The following is a 20,867-nucleotide window of genomic DNA, read 5'->3' on the forward strand; positions in this document are numbered from 1 at the left end:
AGGCTCTCAGCCTGCCGATACCGCTGGAAGGGGGTTCTCCTGCCCCTCCACGCAGGCAAACTGCTGACAGTGGCGAAGCCACGTGGCCACGCTTGGAGGAAAACTGCCTTGGTTTCGGTTTTCTGTGTTTTCGCTTTGTTTTGTTTTTTGTTTTTTTAAAGCCTATTTGGGTTTGGTTTCGTCTCGGGTTTGGCCATCGCGTGTGCTTTGCTTCTACTTGCGGCAGGGCAGCTGCTCGGTTCGGGTCCTGGCCGGGAACGCGCCGCTGGAAGGGCTTTAGGACCCAGCGCGCGCCTTCTGGCCTGGCGCCTCCCCGTCCCCGGAGCCGCGGGCGGAGAGACTTGAATGAGAGGCTGGAGGGGATCGCGACTGAAAGGCTCGCGGTGGAATAGCTCTGCCGTCGCCAGGCAACCGCCCTGACGCAACGCAAAAAAAAAAAAAAAAAAAGAAAGAAAGAAAAAAATCCCTTAAAAAAAGAATAGTGCTGAGAATTCCCAGGAGCGAGAGAGAAAGGGAGGCAGAAGCCGGCTCAGCCTCGAAGCGGGGGCCTTGGGCTGCGGACGAGCGGGGAGCCCGCGTCGAAAGGAGGAGGCGGGGACCTCGGTGACACCCCTGGAATGGGCCTCGGAGCGCCCCGGAAGGTGGGTTTGCAGCAGGGCGGGGACGCTCCTAGGTCTGGGGGCCGGACTGGGGATGATGTGTCTGTGGCCGGCGGCACTGCCAGGGGAGTGCACTTGCCAGTCGGGGCGCCGCAGGTCCTCAGAGCTGGCAGTGGCGGGGAGCAGCCCAGTCCGGGGCTGGGGGAGCACGGACCCCAATGCGCCCTGGAGCGGGCACCGCCCCCCCGCACACCAGCCCGCAGGAGATGAGGTCCTGCCTCACCCGCTCCTGGGGGCTCGCTCCCCTCAGGGGGAGCGGGACAGCTCGGCTGGACTCCATCTCCCATATTCCTGGCTGGCCCCTTCCAGGAATAAGATCTGGGTGGAGATGTGAGGTTTGAGGTCTGAAAGGGAGGAGCCCCACTCAGTCTCTCCGGGTCTACTCCCAGACCGCTGGTCGCCTCCAAGCCCACCTGGTCCCCTCTGCCTACTTCAGGCTCAGCGATGTGGTTATTCCTGCCCCCAAGGACGCAATCCCTAACTCAGGAGAAGTGACCCAGGGCACTTGGGCCCGAGGGTGCTCTGAAAGGCTGAGGCCAGTGCGATCAGAGGGAGCTGTACAGCCAGAAGGGCCCCTGGGAATGAGAGGGTCAGCCCTGCGGCTGGGCACCCAGGTCACTGGGAGAAGGCGGGAAGGTCTGTGGCCCGAGGCCAGGGGGCAGGTGTCTCTGTGCACCAAGTCGGGTTGTCTGTTCTGCTTTTTAAAAAATCCCTTATTGCTGTTTTTCATTCCCTGCCCCTCTGGAGAAGATCTGGAAGGTGAGTTGCTTCCAGGTCGGTGGATCACGGCCACTGTCTTAAACCCGCAGGCACGTTCTCCCAGATTAAGTTTCCACCAGCTCCCAGCGGTTCCTGGTGAATCCCAGGTGGAATGAGCCCAGGTCCCACCAATAGGGCAATCCCCAAAGTGCCCGAGGGAGGCGTGGCTCTAAGCAGCTTCCTTTCCGATGCCCCAGAGACAGTCTTGCTGATGAAGAGTGGAGAGCTGGGCAACGTCCAGGGAGAGCAGAGATGGCCTGACCGCATCTGCAGGGTGGGAGCTTCTGCTAGCGGAGTTTTAAGGGGCCTGGCAGAGCAGCTACAAGCTGTATTGAGTGCCTAAGGATGACGGCTCTTCTTTCCTAAGTGCACTTGCCAGCCGGGCACTGCTTGAGAACCCTTCACACCCGCTGGGCGTTTGACCCTCACAATCACCCTTCGAGGGAACATTATACCCCCATTTTGCCAATGGGTCTCCGAGAGATTCAGTAACTTGGTGCGGCTCGTGGGGCTGGTGAAAAGAGCAGAGAGGTTCAGCTAACGTGCTGACTCCTAAGACAGTGCTCTCAAAGGAAGGCTGCTTTTGGACATCTGATCAGAGAGGCCAGAGAGGGGGAAGAAACCAGTCAGACCCAGACCAAAAGAGAGCTGCGGGGCGGGGCTTGTCCTGTGACCTGGGAACATCCCTGGCACCTCAAGGGCCCTGTGGAGCCAGGAAAGCAGCCAGGCTCTGCATTCGACCTGGCTGGCTTCAACCTGCTCCCCTGAAGCCGGGAGAGAGAAGGGTCCTCCCTCACCCCCCTTTTCCTCCTTGCCCCCTTGAAGACCCCCAACTTCTCATGCACTCGCTCCTGTCTTGTCCTCCCAGTTACATGCATGGATTTCCACTAAATTAACAGTCCCACCTCCGTGTCTACCTGCTTGGTCTCCTTCCAATATGGACTCTGGCCGGGAAGTAAATTAAGGCAGTGCCTAACTATTGCTGAGAGACTTCCACGGAGCCCCAGGCCGACGAGGAAGAAACTGCTTGTCGGGCTGTTCACTCACACACGCAGGCGGCTTTCTTTAGGTAAATTTTGCCCATGGATAACTCCCTCAGCCCTACAGGAGTGTCTGGAATTCCCAGCACCCTCTGGGAGCTGTGCTCTCCCCAGCAATCGCTCTTTGCCTGCCTGGGGCATAGAGCTATTTGCAAAGGTGGAAGATGAATGATAATGGAAACAGCTTGCTCCCTGGTTTGTAGACTAGGCGGGACAGAGTTCTCACTCACAAATCGGAGACCCTCTAGGATTAACCAGGATGGCTCTTAATATGCGCATGTACCCTGGGATTTGGACTGGGACGAGGAGAAAGGAAGGAAAGGCAAATTCTGAAGAAGACCTCGAAGCGGCGAGCATGGGCTAAATGGAGGGCAGTGGGCATGCGGACCCGGAAGGATCTGGAGGTGGGCAAGGGGTTTAGAAGGAGCTTTGCCATCAGCCTGTAGAGTTTGAGCCGCCACAGGGGGTCAAGTTGCCGACAAGAGTTAGGAAGACTGCAAATGTCAGTTTCTACGTGGCTAGGACAGCTGCCCCGGTGCATGAAAGCCCGGTGCTTCCACACTCTGCCCCCCAGCCCCTCCACGCTTGTCTCTGGAGAGGTGTGGGAGCGGAAGGAGACAAGACAACAGAGAAATGGAGAGGAGAAGTTACAAGTGTGCGCTGCCTCACTCCTGGCTCCTTTCCTCCTGAATGCTACCTGACGGTCCCCCCCGGCCCCCCCAGCTATGCTCGCCCATGAAAAACTTCTTAAGGGAGGGAATGCAGAGCACAGCAGCTGGTCTCCCTGTGGGCACACCCATCCAGGAAGGTAGGGGGGCAGTGAGCTCCCCAGCATCAGGGGTCGCTTCACTCCTGGCCCCTGCCCAGCAGCCTTTGCAGAGCCCTGGGGAGGGGTGGGGTTCAGCTTCTCCCGGGGCACAGACTGAGCTCCCGCTTCTTCAGGGCCATCTCTCCAGTATGGCCAGAAATTCCCCTCAGGTAACCTGATCCAGATGTGGGAGCTGGTCATGGGTTCCCAGAGACTCTGTCATAGGGCTCGTCCCTTGGGACCTGGAAGGCCCAGCCCAGAGCCGATTTCCAGGTACATAATGGGCCCCGACGGTGACCTCCACGGAGGCCGCAGCTCAGGGCCCACTGAAGGCTGAGCTGTGTTTCCTCATTCCAGGAAGCCAGCAGGGCCTGAGTGTGAGGCAGGTACTTCAGCCCCAGAAGGCCAGCTGAGGCGGTCCAGGGTGATGATTATGCAGGAAGGTTCTAAATCAGGATCCTTGAGCGGGAGGCCACTTCGCGCCCTGGTCGCCCCTGTCCATCATCAAGTCAAAGTGACACTACCTCCCTCGTCCTGGGAGCATTTCCATGCGCCTCATCCTGGGGCACCGCCTTACTGTACACTGTCCTACTAGTTTGGTCCAAATTCTCAGGTTCTGTTGTGTTGTTGTTTGTTTACTTGTTTGATGGCAGACACCGACAGCTTTGAGGAAGGGGAGAGCAAACCTCCCTATCAGGCCGGATGGAAATAAGCCTCAGACTGAATTCCGCCACACACCTAGACATTTTTTGAACACTGTTTATTTGCCAACGGGTCCAGCAGAGTTCAGACGGCCTGCTCTGTGGGCTCAGTGAGGTCACAGCCATCTGTCTCTCTAGGAGCCCCGACCATACCTCCCCCTGAGGTCTCACCAGATGCTTTCACTCTGCTCCTTCAAGAGTCAAGAGTGTCTCAAAATTCGCTTGGCCCGCATGTCTTGAATACCTCTGTTTTCACCTAGGAGAATGCGCTTCTAACGTTTACCCTGCGAGTTCTCAAATGTCTCGTGCTGAGCGGTAAGAAAGACAGCCAATCGCTTCCCAGAGCCCCCTCTGCAGAGGGGGGACCCTACACCAGGCTGCCAATGCCAGCCGGGGTTGAGGTGTCCCTCGTTGAATGCGGCTGGTTGCAGCTGGCCCGGTGATACCACACAGAACATCTCATGTCTGTGAAGGGTTTTAAGATCGATCATTGACATCCCACCAAGGAAGCAGGACAATGGCCCTGTCCTCAAGGAGGTACAGTGTCTGATCAGAGCTGCCGACGAGAAAAGACCACTTGTGCAGCCCAGAGTCCTGGGCAGGCAACAGCGTGATGTCCTGCGCGTTCTGGAGTGCACAGAAACGTGTGGGCTAACGTTAGTGGTTCTGCAGCCAGGAGAGGTCCAGCCAAGCACTGTTGTGGGCGGGAGGTGACCGTCCTGTTAGAGGCATAACTAAGAATTCACACACACTCTTATCTCATCGGATCCTTCCAAGGCTTTGCAGTTGATTCCACTATGATCCCAAGGTCATAGAATTAGTAAGTGTCCGGGCTGGGCTATCAACCCACGTCCACCAACACGCAGCCCTGTCCCATCCCTATAACCTGCTGCATCTCTCTGTCCGGCTCCCGATTCCTGCCCTCTGTGAAGTGTGAACTCAGGCAGCTCAGCAGCCCAGCTACGTTCAGCTCAACTGACCTGAGAAGGGAGCAGGGGCACACACCCTACTTTCTGTTCTCCCTGGGCCCCGGAGGGGGCGCAGGGCTGCACTTTGGATGAGCTGCAGACAGAGCTGGAACGGCCCCTCACTCCCACATCCTTACGACAGGCCCTGCCCAAACACAGGGCAACTCTGAGGGCCCTCCAACCCCCTGAGAGGTCAGCACGCCCAAAGAGACTATGCAGGTGAGGTGCCCTACATAAGCGAGTGAAACTTCTTAGGAGGTCCTTGCCAAACCACTGGGCTCTGGGACTTTCGATGCAGAGGAAAACAGAAAGCCAGTCGTCCCAACACTCTCCCATTTGAGCCCAAGGTTGCTTCTGCACATTTGAAGCTGGAGCCTGTTATTCTGTGGACTCGGACAGTCCTAACTCTGCCTTGGATGGGGGCTGAGACAAATGCCAATTAGGAGACACTTTGGTGGGGCAGACGTACCCCACGGGGGAGGATGTATAGCCCCAGCATCTTTAGCTGTGAAATGGTGCCTGAGTTTCGCTCAGCTGTGAAATGTTCCCTGTTCTTAGAGCCAGAGCACCCGCCCGAACTGCCTTCTACTTTGATCTCTGCAAATTGCTTTAAAGGCCGCTCTGTGTCTGCTTTCTCCCCCCTAATCCCCGTTGCCATGGCCTTTGGCCAGAAGAGTCCTGCGGTCACATGCAGCAGTTGGCTGGGCGGCGACAGGCTGCCTCACCCCTCCTGAGCATCTCTGCCTCGTCAGGGTTCTCACGGAGGAGAATCTGCGCTTCGGACTCTGCATTTCCCATGGCTAATCCCCCCACTCCCCCCGTGGGACCCTCCGATTCTCAGGCACCTTTCTCCCGGCCTGTCGGGGTGGAGCAGCCCTTTCCCAGGGCCTCGCGGCCTTGGAAGGGACACGGCGGTGACGCCGGGTGACCCGGCAGGCCCCCCGCTCCTTTCAGCGAGGCAGTAAATTAGATCTGTGGCTCCTGGGAGCCAGGGCCTCTTCCCGACCCACAGGGACGCACAACTCTTCCTTGGAGGTTTTCTCAGCCACCTCTTTCACTGGGCAGAAACGATAGGGAAGTTCCACCTATCCCCAGCCTCGCGGCACGAGGCCTGTGTGCTGTTCTCTGCGGCAGGGGGCAGGGCCCATCAATTATTCAGCGTGGACCGAGCACTTTATGCAGAGGCCTTAACAAGTATTTTTATAGACTCTTGTCTCACGAGGTCCCAGAGAGACAGAGCAAGGTTTCTAGACAATGGAAGCTGCACTTGGAGTCCAAAGACGCGGGTCTGAGCCCAGCCAGCTCCCTGAACAGAGCTGTGTGACCCCAGGCAAGTCTTGAAACGTCTCTGGTTTGTGATTTCTCTGGGGTCTAACTCTCAGGAAGGCCGCTTCAGCCCAGGCCATCGAAAGTGGGGAGAATGTTTGTAGGCTGCAGTGTGATTTCCTAATGTTTGTGATTGCGCCTGTGATTCCAGGTGTGGACGCGGGAGCTCTGAGTGAGAAGCTGAGCCATGGCCATTAGCACAGGACGTTGCAAACCGAACTTCACTGGGAGGAACGCCTGAGAGAACACTGGTGAGTGGGTCCCTGTGCCCCCTGCCGGTACGATTTCATGACGAGGTGACAACCCCACCGGGTGCCGTGGTCTAGGCTCTGTGCTTATTGGTGAGGAAGGAAGTGTCAAGGCCGTTCCACCCAAACCATGCATTTGGCAGGGGAGAAGCAGAGCCCTGAGGGGAAGTGAGTGGCCACAGGCACTCGGGCTAGGGGTGGGCATGGGGTCCCTGGAGCTGGCGCCCCGGTCAGGGACTCCTGTTTCCCACCCGGGTTGGGCCTGTCCAAAATGGTGGCCCTATTCCCCTTCCCTAGCAGCGGTGCTGGGACTCCTGGAGCAGGCAGTGAGGGAGTGAGGATTGCAGCCCACCGGGCCTCTCACCCCTGGTATAGAGGACTGTAGAATAAGGTGGTGTTTGAATTAGGCTCAGAGACTCATCAAATTCAAACCTGAGGCTACGCGGAAAGGCCAAAACATCAAGTTGAGACCAGTCTCCCAAACCCACCCCGGCCCCCCAACTCAGACTCGCTAGAAACATTCTGACCTTGAAGCTGCAGGAGGTCTTCTACTGGGCAGGAAACCATCTGGAGGTGTGAATTTGTTCACTAGCTCACAGCACTGCCGTCCTCAGCATTTATTGAACGTCTGCTGTTTGCAGAGCCCTGTGCTCAGGACACAAAAGAGAAAGGAATGCTCTTCCCATCGAGGAGCTAGACAGTGGTCAGGGAGCCAGACACTCCCACGGTTCAAGGTCATACAGGCCAGGGTGCCGTGCGTGTGACAGAGGCCAATGCCGGAAGCCGTCAGAGAATGGCCTGGAAGGTGGGGTATCCTGGAGCGTTTTGGCCAGCCCTCAGCTGAGCTTCAGAGCAGAGCTGTAGACCCAGTGAGAAGGGAGTTCCCTGAAGGGGCTGTGATGGACAAAGGGATAAAACCGACTGCCCAGAAAGTCCTCCTTCTTTCATTCATCCAATCACTCATTCACTCATCCAACAAGTTTATTGAGCACCTACTATGTGCCAGGCACTGTTCTGAGTGCTAGGATCACAGCAGTGAACAAGAGAAAGCCACTGCCCTCAGGGCACTTACATTCACCATGCAACATCCTATGAAGAAAAAGGAAGCAGGGACATCTCAGTGGGCTGGTCAGAGCTGGTCTCTGTGGAGGTGACGTGTGAACGGGTGCGTGAGATCAGGCGGAAGTCAGTTGATGGCGCAAGGCATGAGGGCAGGAGCACAGCCTCAGGCTCTTAGAGGAAATGGCTGGAGTCTCACAATGGTTTGTGGCAGGAGGAGTGACCCAGGCAGCAAACGGGTGGCTTCCAGGAAGTGGAAAGCGGAGGGCTCTCCTGGTGGCAGCTCGCAGCCCCTGTGGGCGTGCCTTCCCCTGAGGGGTACATCACCGGTGCATGGGAAGAACCCAGGTACCACTCCACTTCCCTCACTAGCATCCCAGAGCACACACGTAACAATAAAGCACCCCCCAACACCCCCCCCACACACACCCCGTCCCAGCTCAGTTTGCCTCCGCCATGTACGCACAGTTTGTACCCGGGGTCCTGTCTCTGCATCTTGTCTTCCCCCCCATCTCTGGCACTCCCAACACCAGCTCTGACCAAGACCTGGAATAAAGATGAGCTGGGAAAGATGATCTGTGAAGGGCCAGACCAGCGGGTGTCCCCTCCTGCTTCGGTCACCATGGCAACCTCAGAGGAGGCGAGAAAACACGTTCTCTGGCAGCTCCTGGAAGCACCCTGGTGACCATGGGCCACAGGACTGTGTCCCCCAGCCTCTCAACCCTGGTCGTTAGGGCTCCCTGAGTCTACAAAGCACAGACGGGATTTCACAGCCTCCATCGGCCACCGGAGGTCAGTCCTGAGGCCCAGCCCTGTGCGCTCAGTTTAAGATAAACATCAGGGTTTTATGATTAAACCTAAAAAAGCCTGCCTCGTCCCAGCTGCACTTCCTTGTCCCAGACCTACTGACCTGTCACCCACCTGGAAAGAAAAGGGACTCGCTGCTTTGGGAAAGGAAAGAAAAAGGTTCAGGTGTGAGCCATGGCCTGAGCCACGCTGAAAGCTTAGAAAACGCAGTGCAGATGCTGGAGCCCTTTCCCCCGACTCTGTCCTCAGCCCGGCGGTGGCTGACAGGGTGGACGCTGCAACACCTCATTTCAAAAGAGGGGCCGGCTGAGACCCAGACAGGCGAGGCGAGGTGACTCCCCAAGTCTCAGAGCTCCCGCTGGAGAGGGGCTCCGGTCCCAGAGGACAGACCCGCAGCCCGGGAAGCAGGGGTCCCCTTTGTCCTCAGCCCTGGCAGCCCCTGACCCGCTCTCAGGTCACGGCCTGTGGGTAGAAGGTGGGGATGTGTGGCCCTGCTGAGAGCTGGCAGGCAGGCCTGGCCCGGCTAAAGCCAGAGTGGGTGTCGTCCCTCCCTTCCTGCAGCCCCTGCTCCCAAGACGCTGGGCGGCCCCTGAGCCCTGGGCCCGAGTCCGTCCAATGAGCGTTTTAGGCCTGGTGACACATGTAACACGCCCACAGGGCGGCTGTCTTTGGGGGACTGATGGGTTGGGCTCATCAGTCAGGGGCCTGAGGCCCACAGAGGTAGAAGGTGGATAAGCAGAGGCAGCAGCAAGCAGAGCCAGCGGCCCTGCCCTCACACCCCGCCCCCGTGAGCGGCCCCGCTGCTGGGTCTGTGTCCTGCGGGGACACTTCTGCAGTGAAGAATCGGCTACACGGTGGCTGAGGCCCTCACAGGATCTGAATTTCCTCAGCAAGGCAGGTCTGGCAGGGATGGGGTGTCCTAAGGGTCCGTTCCTGCCTTTACCAACTCCGCCCACAACCCCTGTGCGTTACCCACCGCTCTGCTGCTGGGGGCCAGGGCCGGCCTGCACGCGTGTGCAAGAGAGTCTGCGCTGCGTGTATCACCAAGCCTAAACCCAGAGCGTGTCAGCTTATGCACGAGGACCCACGGGCGGCACTTCTGCTGGAAGGAGCAGCATACGTGTCAGTTTATCCCTGTGGAAAACTGTTATTACATCCTCATCAAGCACGGCCTGTAGTAGATCGTAAATTAAGAAACATATGAGGGGCTTCCCCGGTGGTCCAGTGGTAAAGAATCCGCCTTCCAATGCAGGGGACGCGGGTTCCATCTCTGGTCCGGCAACTAAGATCCCACCTGCCGTGGGGCAACTAAGCCCACGCACCACAACTACTGACCCCACGCGCCACAACTAGGGAGAGAAAACCCCCATGCCACAACTAGAGAGAAGCCCACGCGCCGCAACGAAAATCACGCGTGCTGCAATTAAGACCCAATTCAGCCAAAAATAAATAAATAAATTTTCTTTTTTTTAAAGACAAGAAACATATCAACTATGAATGCGGATGGACCCTTGGTAAAAGCTTCTTTGAGTCCACAATGGTCATCCGCTCTCTGGTTCTCAGCTGGAGGTGGCACCCTCTAAGGGACACGTGGAAATGGGGGGAGGGAGCCTCTCTTGGTATTCAGGTTGTTTTATGACACTGCTTAGCTGTCAGTCATATGCTTTGCCTCCCCCTCATTTCAGTCAGCGCTCTTGGTTATAAGCAACAGAAAGCAGTGTTATTGTAAGGTGTACACAGAATTGGCAGGAGGTAGAGACCCAAGAGAGAAAACAGGCAGAATCGGGGCAGCTCAGAAAACCGAGAGGCAAGAGGGCCCATAGTGATCTGTCTGAGACCCACTCATCGGGGCACTAGGTTTTTATTCACACAAACACCCCCTCCCGGAACACTTCTGACACCAGATGTATGAGTTTCCCACCCCAAACAACCCTCCAGTTCTCTGCAGACACCAACTGGGTGTTCTACGATTTAACTCAATTTTGACACTATCCACCTAAGGGTAGCATCAGACCCCACAAGTTAAGGGCTCAGTCCCACAAGACTGTCCCCCACTTCACACACCAATTGCAAGTCCCAGGTTGTCACCTGAACTTCTGACCAACTGGCTGTAAACCAGGAATTGCCCACAACCCCTTCCTCAGATTCAGTCATCTGCTTAAATAGCTCACAAAACTCAGGGAAGAATTTAGTACTTGTATTTACCATCCAAGTGAAGAGGTCCATAGGGGGAGGGGTGCAGAGCTCCCATGCCCCCTCCAGGCATGCCATCCCCCCAGTACCTCGGCGTGCTCACCAACCTGGGAGCTCTCAGAACCCCTTCAGTTGGGGTTTTATGGAGGCCTCATTGCATAGGCATGATTGATTAAATCATTGGTGGTTGGTGGTTAGGTCAACCTGCAGCCCCTCTCTCCTCCCCAGAGGTCAGGGATGGGGCTGAAAGTTCCAACCCTCTCATCGCGGGTTGGTTCCCCTGGCAACCAGCCCCCATCCTGAGTGGTTTCCAACAGTCACCTCATTAACATAAACTCAGGTGTAGTAGAAGGCGGCTTCTTATTAATAACAGATGACCCTCTTTGCACGTGAATGCCCTGGAGCTGTTTCAAGAAGTGGGAACAAAACTGAGATACTCTAACAAAAAATACTCTTATTGCTTTCATCATGTAGAAAATTACAAGAGTTTTAAGAGCTCTGTGTCAGGAACCAGGGATGGAGACCAAATACATATTTCTTATTATATTACAACATTACCCTCCCACAGTCCTTCAGTAAGGATGGTTTGGCTAAGATGACGCCACATCCCCTGCACTTGACATCTTCCTCCAAGGTTCAACGTCCCTCCATCCTGGCCTCACATGCCCCAGACTCAGAATCCTGGACCTGAGCAACTGATTGGCCAAGCTCAAGCCTCATGCTCAACTGTCAACATCCACTGAGTCATTTTACGTCCTTTGTCCAACACACGCTTATGTTGGTTCCAAGTGTCAGGAACCCGCTTCAAAGTAGGAGGATATATCAAGGCTCTATAATCAAGGTCAGGTGGAACTGCTTCCCACAGGGCCCACTTGAGGGCCTCAAGCTACCTCATCTGCTTGGCTTCGCTTGCTAGGCAGACCCTCTCCCTGTGGTGAGCAGCGGGGCCACGGCCGGCTTCTGGGTGGTTCTGACACAGCCACCCAGGGGGGCTCTGACGGGCCAGTGTGAGTCATGTGGCCACCCTGTGACTTCCTTCCAGGAAACAGAAATGCTCTTTCCAGGGGAGGGAGGGGACACTGGGCAGAAGTCCCCTCACCTCACGATGCTGGGCCTGACAGCCTGTATCCAGGCGCCCGAGGTCAGGGCAGGTCTCGCGAGCACAGGTGGGGGAGCCCAGATCCCCTCTGCTTCTCTGAGCCCATCCAGATGCGGGGGGAGAGGCGTCCGTGCTCTTTGCTTGTTCATTCACGAACATTTAAAGAGAGCAGCTTGGCCCTAAGGGCTGGGGGTTCCAGGGTGCAGAGCCTGGTCCTTGCCCTTCTGAAGCTCAGAGTCCGACAGAGGAGACCATGCAGAAAGTTCCTGGTAGAAATGCTGTGGCCCGAGAGGGCCGCTGAGCCCGGCGTTATGAGCCAGCCTGGAGCCGGACTGCAGGGTTCCGAATCCCACCTTCTCACTTAGTTCTGTGACCCCGGGCGAGCTACTCAACCTCTCTGTGCCTCAGTCTGCTCATCTGGGTAATGGAGACAAGAATAATATTGCCTCGTGGGGGTATTGTGAGGATTAAATGTGTCCGTGCACATTAGCTCTTAGAACAATGCCTGGAATGACCTGCTCTGAGTAAGCGTCAGCTAATGTTGGGATGACATAATTGTTTGCCCGATGTGGTCTCGTTGTATCCCCGGGGGCACACACAGCTTGGGCAAGTCAAGAAAAACTCGAAGGGGAAAATCCCTGAGAACTGAGGCAGAGAAGGGAGGGAAGGGCATTCTAGGCCGAGGGGACAGCTTGTGCAAAGTCACGGGGGCCGTGACAGGGCCTGGTACTCGGTGTTGGAAGGATTGTGTATCATGGAGAAGAAATGAGAACCCCGTAGTGGAAGGAGCAGGCCTGAGCCTGGGGATCCACACAGGGAGAGAGTGGCTTGGAGTTTCTTAGGAAAACGTAGGGCAAGAGGGAGGGAGGGAGTGTCCCTTGAGAGAGGGACGGAGAGACAGAGAGAGTGAGAGAATGGGTCAGCGCATCCTTCCCCGCCCGCAGAGCCCGTCTAGGAAGTGGGTTTGGAAGTTGTCCAAGTGGACAGACTAGATCATGATGAGATGGGGTGTTGGCCGAATGACTGGGCTGCGCCCACCTGGCTCCCCCAGCAGCTGGGGGAATTAGCTCACGGCTGGCACGGCAATCTTCGTGGCAGCAACCGTGCGCCCAGAGCGAGCCAGGAGCGTGTTTGAACAGCCGTCCTTGTGTGCTGCGTGGGTCCCGAGCGCTGGCACGTTGCTGCTGCAGGAAGGCTGACGTGCCCCCGGGGGTTGTCTTCTGCTTCAGGAATTTCGTGTTCCCCTGCAGCCCGGTGGCCTGCCTGGCGGGGCATGCCTGGGCCTGGTCAGATTACCACCTGGCCCTGTTTTTCCAGATGCCTCAGGCCCCAGGTCTGGCAGCCTCCTGTGGCTTCCCTCCTCGGGCTCTCTGCCTTTGCCACGTCCCCAGTGAGTGTCACTTTGTCTAGGGCTTACTGTAGACCAGGCACTGTTAAGGACTCGATATTTGTCACCTTATGTAATATTCAAAATGACCTGTGAGTTTGATGTTATTACCCTGGGGCCGTGGCTTCGTGAGCCAGGGACCTGGGCAGCCCCCAGGGCCCTTGAAAATCTTTTTTTTTTTAATTAATTAATTTATTTATTTATTTGTGGCTGCATTGGGTCTTTGTTGCTGCGCGCGGGCTTTCTCTAGTTGCGGTGAGCGGGGGCTGCTCTTTGCGGTGTGCGGGCTTCTCATTGCAGTGGCTTCTCTTGTTGCGGAGCATGGGCTCTAGGCGCACGAGCTTCAGTAGTTGTGGCTCGTGGGCTCAGTAGTTGTGGCACACGGCTCAGTAGTTGTGGCGCACAGGCTTAGTTGCTCCGCGGCATGTGGGATCTTCCCGGACCAGGGCTCGAACCCATGTCCCCTGCACTGGCAGGTGGATTCTTAACTACTGCGCCACGGGGAAGCCGGAAAATCTTTTTAGTTAGTACTTTTTAATGAGGCGCCCTGATTGCATTTTGCACCAACCCCAGCAAATTACATAGCTGGTCCTGGTTCTTCCCACTTGTCAGGAGAAGACACTGAAGCAGAGAGTGGTCATGAAGCCACATGACCAAGATCACAGAACTGGGACCCTGGGGGACTGACCCCAAGGCCTATGCCCTCTGGAGTAGAAAGAGGCTGACCCGAGTCCCTCAACCTTCCCAGCCTCGATTTTGCCATTCTCAAAATGGGGTGACCCCTCCTGCTTCTCAGGGCAGCTCTGAGGCTGGAGAGGGAGGACGTGCACACTCGCTAAAGCTCAGCTGATCAAGGGTCAGCACCGCTGATTCTCAGCGCACTGGCGTTCCCGCCAGTGTTTCCAAGCCATCCTGACGCCTTTGTGCCGGTCTTCTCTGAACTGATTTAGAAACCACTAATTAAAATAAGCTCCCCCACCCCCCACCCCCTGCCCAGGAGGCAGCTACAAGAAGGCAGTCGTAACTGTCCCCTCCACACCGCCCCCTACCCCGTGGCGCCGAAGGAAGACCCTTCCTAACAGGTCCTCCCTCTGCAGGCAGGGTGCAGGTGGCGGAAAGGGGGAGGGAGACAGACGTCCCAGCAGCTTCTTCTGCTCACAAATCTCAGGGCTCATCTGCAACTGGATCCTCTCCAAAAAGCTTCGCTGGAAATAACCAGCGCTCCTGGTCAGTGGAGCACGCCCTGTAGGTTCACACCACCCCGGCACACTCCAAACAGACTCTGGCACCTCAGCAAAGAGGCAGACGGCGCCTGGGAGGGGCCCCAGACTGCGGCTAATAGGTCTTTAGATTTGGAGAGATTCTTAAGAAGCCTGTGTGACGGTGAGGCTGCACAGAAGACCCCCATGAGAACACCCCAGATTTGCAGGGCATGCTAAGCCTGCAGAGGGTACATGCAAACCTTAGTTGTGCCACTCCCCCAAACCTAGGAGGTTGGTATTATCACCCCCATTTTACAGGTGAGGAAACTGAGGCTCAGCTAGCCTGGCAGCACCTACGGCCAGACCATCTGATCCCAAGTCTAGTGTTTCTGTCTCAAGACCAGCGGTTCTCAACCCTGGTCATCTCAGGTCACTTGGGGAGCTTTAAAATATGCTGATGCCTAAGTCCAGCCACGGACTTACTGAATCAGGACCCCTGGGATGGCCATGGGACTTGTGTTTGTGGAGGTTCCTCAGGGGATTCTCATGTGTGTGGCTGGAGGCAAGAGCTAGGTTTCCCTGCCGTTGGTTGGGGTGGAAGATTTCTTCTCATTCCCGGGCCCAGGCTCAGAGCATCCCTCTGGTCAGATGCCACTGCAGGAAGGGGTTGCAGGAACCATCCGGAAAGACAGCAAGCTCAGCTCTTCTTGAGTAGCTCCAAGCCTCAGTGGGAGAGGAGCCCACAGTCTCCCTGGTGGCCCAGCCTGCCCACCATCGCCCCATGCTTGGTCCCCGTCACCCCAGACAAGCAATCACAACTCTTAGTTTCAGCTTTTCTCCTCAGGCACACACAAGTCAATAAAAATCTCTTCCTTCCCCGCCTTTTCCACACCAAGGGCGGCATCCTCTCCAGGCTGTGAATATATATTTTGTTTCATGTACGCTTTATCTTGGACATTGTTCCAGACTGATTCAGTCTTTTTCACGGCGGCACGCCCTCAGCACAGATTTTTGAAGCTCACCCTGAAAGCCAAGGGCTCCTCTCCTTGGCCCAAGTCAAATGTCTCCTACTCTGATGGCCCATCTCCACCTGCCAGACACCGTGGGATATGGAGGCTGGGAGCCCGGGGCCTAATTCTGGCTCAGAGCTACTCCTCTGCCTTGTGACTCCAAATCATGGGGCAAGGGCCTGGCTCACACCTCCTCCCTGGGGGTGGGAAGGCCAAAGCGGATCAGAAGACTGCAGCCCCGGCAGGGGAGGCGCTGCTGTGTGGGCCTTTTAGGTGAACGTGAGAACCGTCTTTCTAGAAGGTGAGTCACAGCCTCGCTCCATTTAACAATCTCCCTCAGCTGCTGCAGGTTTACTTTCTTCCTCCTCTGACGAGCTGAGAGATAAGGTGCTGTTCTTGGGGAAGGAAGCTGAGAGTGTGCAGGAGGACTTGCCCCAGAGGGCTGGAGCCTAGGACGGGGTTGTGGTGGACGGGGCGGGGCGGGGTCAGGGGGTGCCTGGACCCAAGGCTCACCTGCGTCTGCATGGGGACCCCCTCCGCCCCTCCAGACAGCCTGCGCTCAGAGAGGCCTGAGACCGGCTCTGTCCTTGCTGATCAGCGAGAGCTCTTGGGTGAGTCATTTAACCTCTGAGACTCAGGCTCCTCTGCGTAAAACGGGGACAAAAAGAAGTAATTACAGACTTGCAGGGAGGAGTAAATGAGATAATAGAGGTGGAAACATTTCATACATGGTGAGACACTGCACAAAGTCAACGCTTTTAGGATGAACTTTTTTGCATGGACTTAGGGCGCTGAAGTAGCCTGTCTTCCAGTCCTGAACTAGCAGTCAGCAGCCCCGTGTCTGAGCCTCTCTGAGCCTCAGTGTCGCCTTCTGAGGCCGCATCAAGGGGAGGGGTCAGCACTGACATCGTTCCAATCCTTCCTGCAGGCCTCACACCAGCCAGCAGCTTCTCACCGCCTGCCCTTCCCTGTGAGGAGAGGGCTCTGTCCCGCATCCCCTCCGGTCTTCAATCTGCCTTCACCTCCGGCACTGACAGATCTTCTTGGCAAAGCTGCCTCCAAAGATTCCTGCTAACGCTTGTCTGTTCCTGCATCTTGCAAAGCATGGCGCCCACGGCATCTTAAACCCAGATTGTCTGCAGCTGCTCCGGTGGACACTGCAGCTTCGCCCTCCTCCCTCTGGACTCCGGGAGCTGCGCCCGTCCTAGCGATGCCCTCGAGACCCTCGGCCCCAGCTGGGTGAGACCCTTCCAGAGCAGGACCCGACCTTGCCACCCACCAAGACTCCCACGGTGCCCTCCACCACCCCCCATGTCTGGCTGCCCAGGCAGGTTCTAGAATGTCTGTGCCCCAGATCCGAGGAGAAGACGCAGCCAGTGGGGAAGAAGGGCCGGCAGGCGCAGCCCCGCCTCCCGATGACCACCTCCGGAGCCTGAAGGCCCTCACGGAGAAACTGAGGCTGGAGACCCGCAGGCCCTCCTACCTGGAATGGCAGGCCAGGCTGGAGGAGCAGACGTGGCCCTTCCCGAGGCCGGTGGCCGGGCAGCGGGCCTGTGTGGAAGAGGGGCCCTCAGGCCCCCCAGGAGCGCCCAGGCGGCATCCTCAACCTCATGGGATGGCCAGCCAGGATGATGGGGCCCCGTGCACGGGCAGGCTGGAGGGCTTCCAGAGCATCGATGAAGCTATAGCCTGGCTCAGGAAGGAACTGGTGAGTCCAGATGCCATTCTCTCTCTGTCTCTGTCTCTGTCTCCACCCCTCTGTCTCTCCCCCATCTCTGCCCCTCCCAACGGCACATTTTCCTGTTTAGTCAAGGCTGGGCCTCATTACTGTGTGGGTATATGTGGTCCATGTGCCCATCAGCCCCCAACCACAGGTCCTTGTGCAGAGCCTGAGCCCGTGTTTTTTATTTTTAGTTTGTTGGCCACGCCTTGCAGCATGTGGGATCTTAGTACCCCGACCAGGGATGGAAGCCTCACTCCCTGCATTGGAAGTGTGGAGTCTTAACCACTGGACTGCCAGGGCAGTCCCCCTGAGCCTGTGTTTTGAAGGTGTCCCCAGAGCCACTCCTGGCATCAGAGTCCCATACACTCCTTCCTGGACTGTGACTGCCCCTCTTCCTCTCTGAGTCCCTGTCACCCTGCCACCTGCCCAAGCTGCTGGCCGCTCCTGGGGCCCTTCATTCAGCAGCCAACCCCGCCCCATGGCGCCGCTCTGGGCAGCGGGGCCGCGTGAGGCAAGCACAGGGCAGCGCAGGCGCTGCTGTGAGTAGCTCGGGCTCAGCCCAGCAGCACTCTGCCCACACTGACGGGTGTACAGGGAGCTGCCCAGGGGCAGCGTGGCTGATCAGGCCTGGCGGGGGTGAGGGCTTTGGGCTGAGGCTCGGGGGCTGAGTAGGAAACTGCCCAGATGTTACAGCTGGGAGGGCATCCAGGTGGAATAAGTGTGAGCATTGGGCGTGCGTTGGGAGCCGGGGCCAGCAGCTCGACCTTTTTTCTGCCCACGGGCACGGCAGGCTCCCATCAGGGGCGTTGCTCAGCACATGAGAAGGGGGTTGGCGTGCAGAGCTGTGCGCCCGTCGCCCGGGGGAGAATCACTGGTCCTGGGCATGGTGGTGTCTCAGCAGAGCCAGGTGTGACGCTAATTGTGTGCTTTCAACTCCTGCCCCACCCAGCCCGTCACCTGCGGCCCAGGTCACAGCTGCCCAGCCGGGCCACTCTGGCCACAGGTGAGCCAGCAACCGAGGGCCAACCGCCTTCCAGAGCCTCCAGTAGCTCCTGGTCCCGCAGGGTAGGCAGAGGCCTGCCTGGTTTGCTGGGCAGAATCCTGAAAAATAAATCCCCTTTGGGGCCTGGAATTCCTTGTGAGTTAAGGTAAAGAACTGGGGCCAGGAGGGCTCAAGGACTCAAGTATCTGATTAATCAGACATCTTTTTCGGTTTTAATCTTTGATGTTGAGACTGTTTCTCAAAACACGTCTCCACTGGTAACTGGAGTGTTAGTTGCTTGCAGAGAAGACGCGGCCGCTGGGGATTCGCGCTGCGTCTCCAGACTCCCCAGCGCCACTGGGTGCTCTCGGGGCGTGTAAGAGGCGAGGACGGATGGACACGAAGCTGCTCTTTAAATCCTTGAGGCTGCACTGCTTTGATTTGTTTTCATAAAGAGGAACAAAAAAATAGTCCCATCAGTCAAGGATTCAATTAGTTGGCATTGGGTTCATTTGAGGTTTGATGGCTTCTGGGAGTGGAGACTTTTACTTCTAAGTAGGTTAGCATCCCGCACGGGTCCCCGTTGGGGGTGGAAATCAGAGAAGGAATTTCCTGGATGTGAACCAGTAGGGCATTCTCTCAAGTTGTCCCCCACGTCCGCCGGAGGAGAGCCGCCCCTCAACCCTGGCTGTATGTTACACTTACCTGGGAAGCCTTGAAACCCCCAAATCCTAGACCACACCCCAGACCAGTCAGACCAACATCTGGGGGTGGGCCCCGGGCGTCAGTAGTTTTTCAAGCTATTCTCAAAGTGCAGCCTGGGTTGAGAACCACTGCCATAGACTTACAGGCTGTGCTCATTTTTCTTGCCAAGCCCATTGCAAGCCAAGCAGTGCGAAGTGCCCCGGCCGGAGTGCACTGGCTGAGGGGAGGAAGGTGGACCAGGCCAAGGGCACCCGGGGGTGACGTATGGAGTCATACTCCACAGGCAGGGAGAGGAGCGTTAATCGTCAGGACTAACGTGGCTGCCTAAGGCTATTGTAAATAGTGAACATCGGCATTATTAATAATGCTTCATGTTTCCGTATTTTCCCCCTTTCCATGCCACTTCTCTGTGCTGCCAAAGGTGGGTAATAAGCATAATAATAATAATAATATCAAGATTTGTTACCAATTGAGTGACTACCGTGTGCCAGGTGTTTCACATGCATGACTTAGCTCTTCTGAGTGTCACATCACCTTCCTGTTGCCCCATTTTACAGAAGAGGAAACTGAGGCTCAGAGGGGAATGTAGCAATAAGTGAGAGGGTAGAAATTTGACCCGTGGCCTGTCTGGTTGCCTCGCCCAGGCTCTTCTTAGCCACTGTACTACATAGTGTCTTCCAAAGGCAGTTGATTTTGTGCCATGACTTCACAAAGATGTTGGCAGTCGATAGGTGAGGCAGAGGGAGAAACAAAATTGAGAGTCCAGCCCTCACGCTGTGGTCTCTTTTGTTCCTACAGCAGACCTGTGCAATTGCTGTTATGTCTCCATTATACAGATGAGTAAACTGAGGCTCGTAGAGTCAGACAACCTGCCTAGAATTATATGACTAATAACTGGTGAACTCAGCCTTCACCAGTGAGAGTACAGCTTTGGGGAGAAAGGCAGGGGGTGAGAGGTGTCCCTCCCACAGGGCCCCATCGGGCAGGCCTCCTCCAGCTGCAGGTAGAGAAACTCTCAGAGCAAAGACTCTCCAACTCTAATGGGAAGATTCTGATCTTGTTAAAATGAAGATTCTGATCTTACAGGTCTGGGATGGGGTCCATGATTCCAAATTTCCAACAAGCGCCAAGGTAGTGCTTGCTGTACTGCTGGTCCACGGACCACACTTTGAGAATCAAGGACTGAAAGGCAGGCAAGACTGGAGTCAGAGAACCAAGAAGGGTCCTCAGAGGGAACCCCCAAGGGTCCCCAAGCCTGTGCCCTAAACCCTGTCCCTGCTGTAACTGTCCTCTGGGCTTGGGCTCAGCCAGTGGGCTCTGGGGATGAAGCCACATCGTCCCACACCGAATGGTCCAAGAGCTGAATTAGTTCAGAAGACTTTAAGTCTGAGGTCAGAGCAGCCCAAATGCAGACCAGCAGGCAGGCCAACTGAAATGTGCAGTTCTGCCCGCTTCTGAGATTAAACAGTAACAAAGGCGACCTATAAAATCCTTTGACTGACTTGAAAACAGAGTTGAACATTTGATCAACACGCCCACGCTCCTGTTTTGACTCTCAGTCGAAACATTAAACTTCACGTCATTGTTTTCCCTAATTCATCATCTGTTAACTCACTGAAGGTGTCATTAAAAATTAACCTGTTTTTTAAAAATAGTGATTTCAAAAGTGGTTTCAAATAACCTTTGTTTTATTTTAAGCCCAGAGTCAAGTTTTCTCTATACCGGGGCAGGCTCTCTCTACCAATTTATCAGCCCCGTGTGCAAATTTGTCTTTTCTCTTGGTGTGGCCAAGGAAACGTGAAACATCTGTAATTCAGTCAACTGTGTAGCTGTTTGCCCCACATGATGCCGTACTCAACTGGCTGGGAGTTCGGGGTCAGTCGTGGGTTTGTGCCCTGAACGGGTCTCTGACCATCAAGGGCTTATACCGGAGCCGTTGATGAAACCAGCGAGGTTCTTGTTGACAGCGCTGACCCTCCTAGAGGCAGGCGATGTCGGGTCTGGAAGGATGGGCGGTCCAACCCTATCTCCTAGGAGGTTAGCTCAAAGGCAGAGAGCGACTGCCTGAATCTCGGCTTATTTCCAAGGCCAGAGAGGGTCCTAGCAGCTCCCTCGGGGTCCACCCTTCCTCTCAGCTTTCACTGCAGGGAAAGTGCAGTCACTCCTGACACCCCCAGGGACCTGCACGTAG

The 20,867-nt window shown here is 56.2% G+C and overlaps 1 protein-coding gene across 5 annotated transcripts in view; it reads left to right on the forward strand.

Annotated features, from left to right (window-relative positions):
* The first annotated feature begins 386 nt into the window (after positions 1–386).
* The window catches only part of FAM167A (family with sequence similarity 167 member A), a 35,045-nt gene continuing 14,564 nt past the window's right edge, over positions 387–20,867 (forward strand). For 2 of the 5 annotated variants that reach the window (XR_007478015.1, XM_004278696.4), the window contains exons 1-3: positions 387–641; positions 6,413–6,512; positions 16,195–16,974. Coding sequence is in view for 4 of the 5 variants with exons in the window: in XM_004278696.4 (XP_004278744.1) it covers positions 16,606–16,974 (369 nt within the window). In the remaining variant the exon portion in view is untranslated. Of the gene's footprint in view, positions 642–6,412; positions 6,513–15,444; positions 15,568–15,635; positions 16,975–20,867 lie in introns of those variants that run through there. The other 3 variants (XM_049711264.1, XM_033403628.2, XM_033403626.2) reach the window with 3 other exon arrangements.

Source organism: Orcinus orca, chromosome 6 (assembly GCF_937001465.1).
Source record: "Orcinus orca chromosome 6, mOrcOrc1.1, whole genome shotgun sequence".
NCBI classification, from domain to species: Eukaryota; Metazoa; Chordata; class Mammalia; order Artiodactyla; family Delphinidae; genus Orcinus; species Orcinus orca.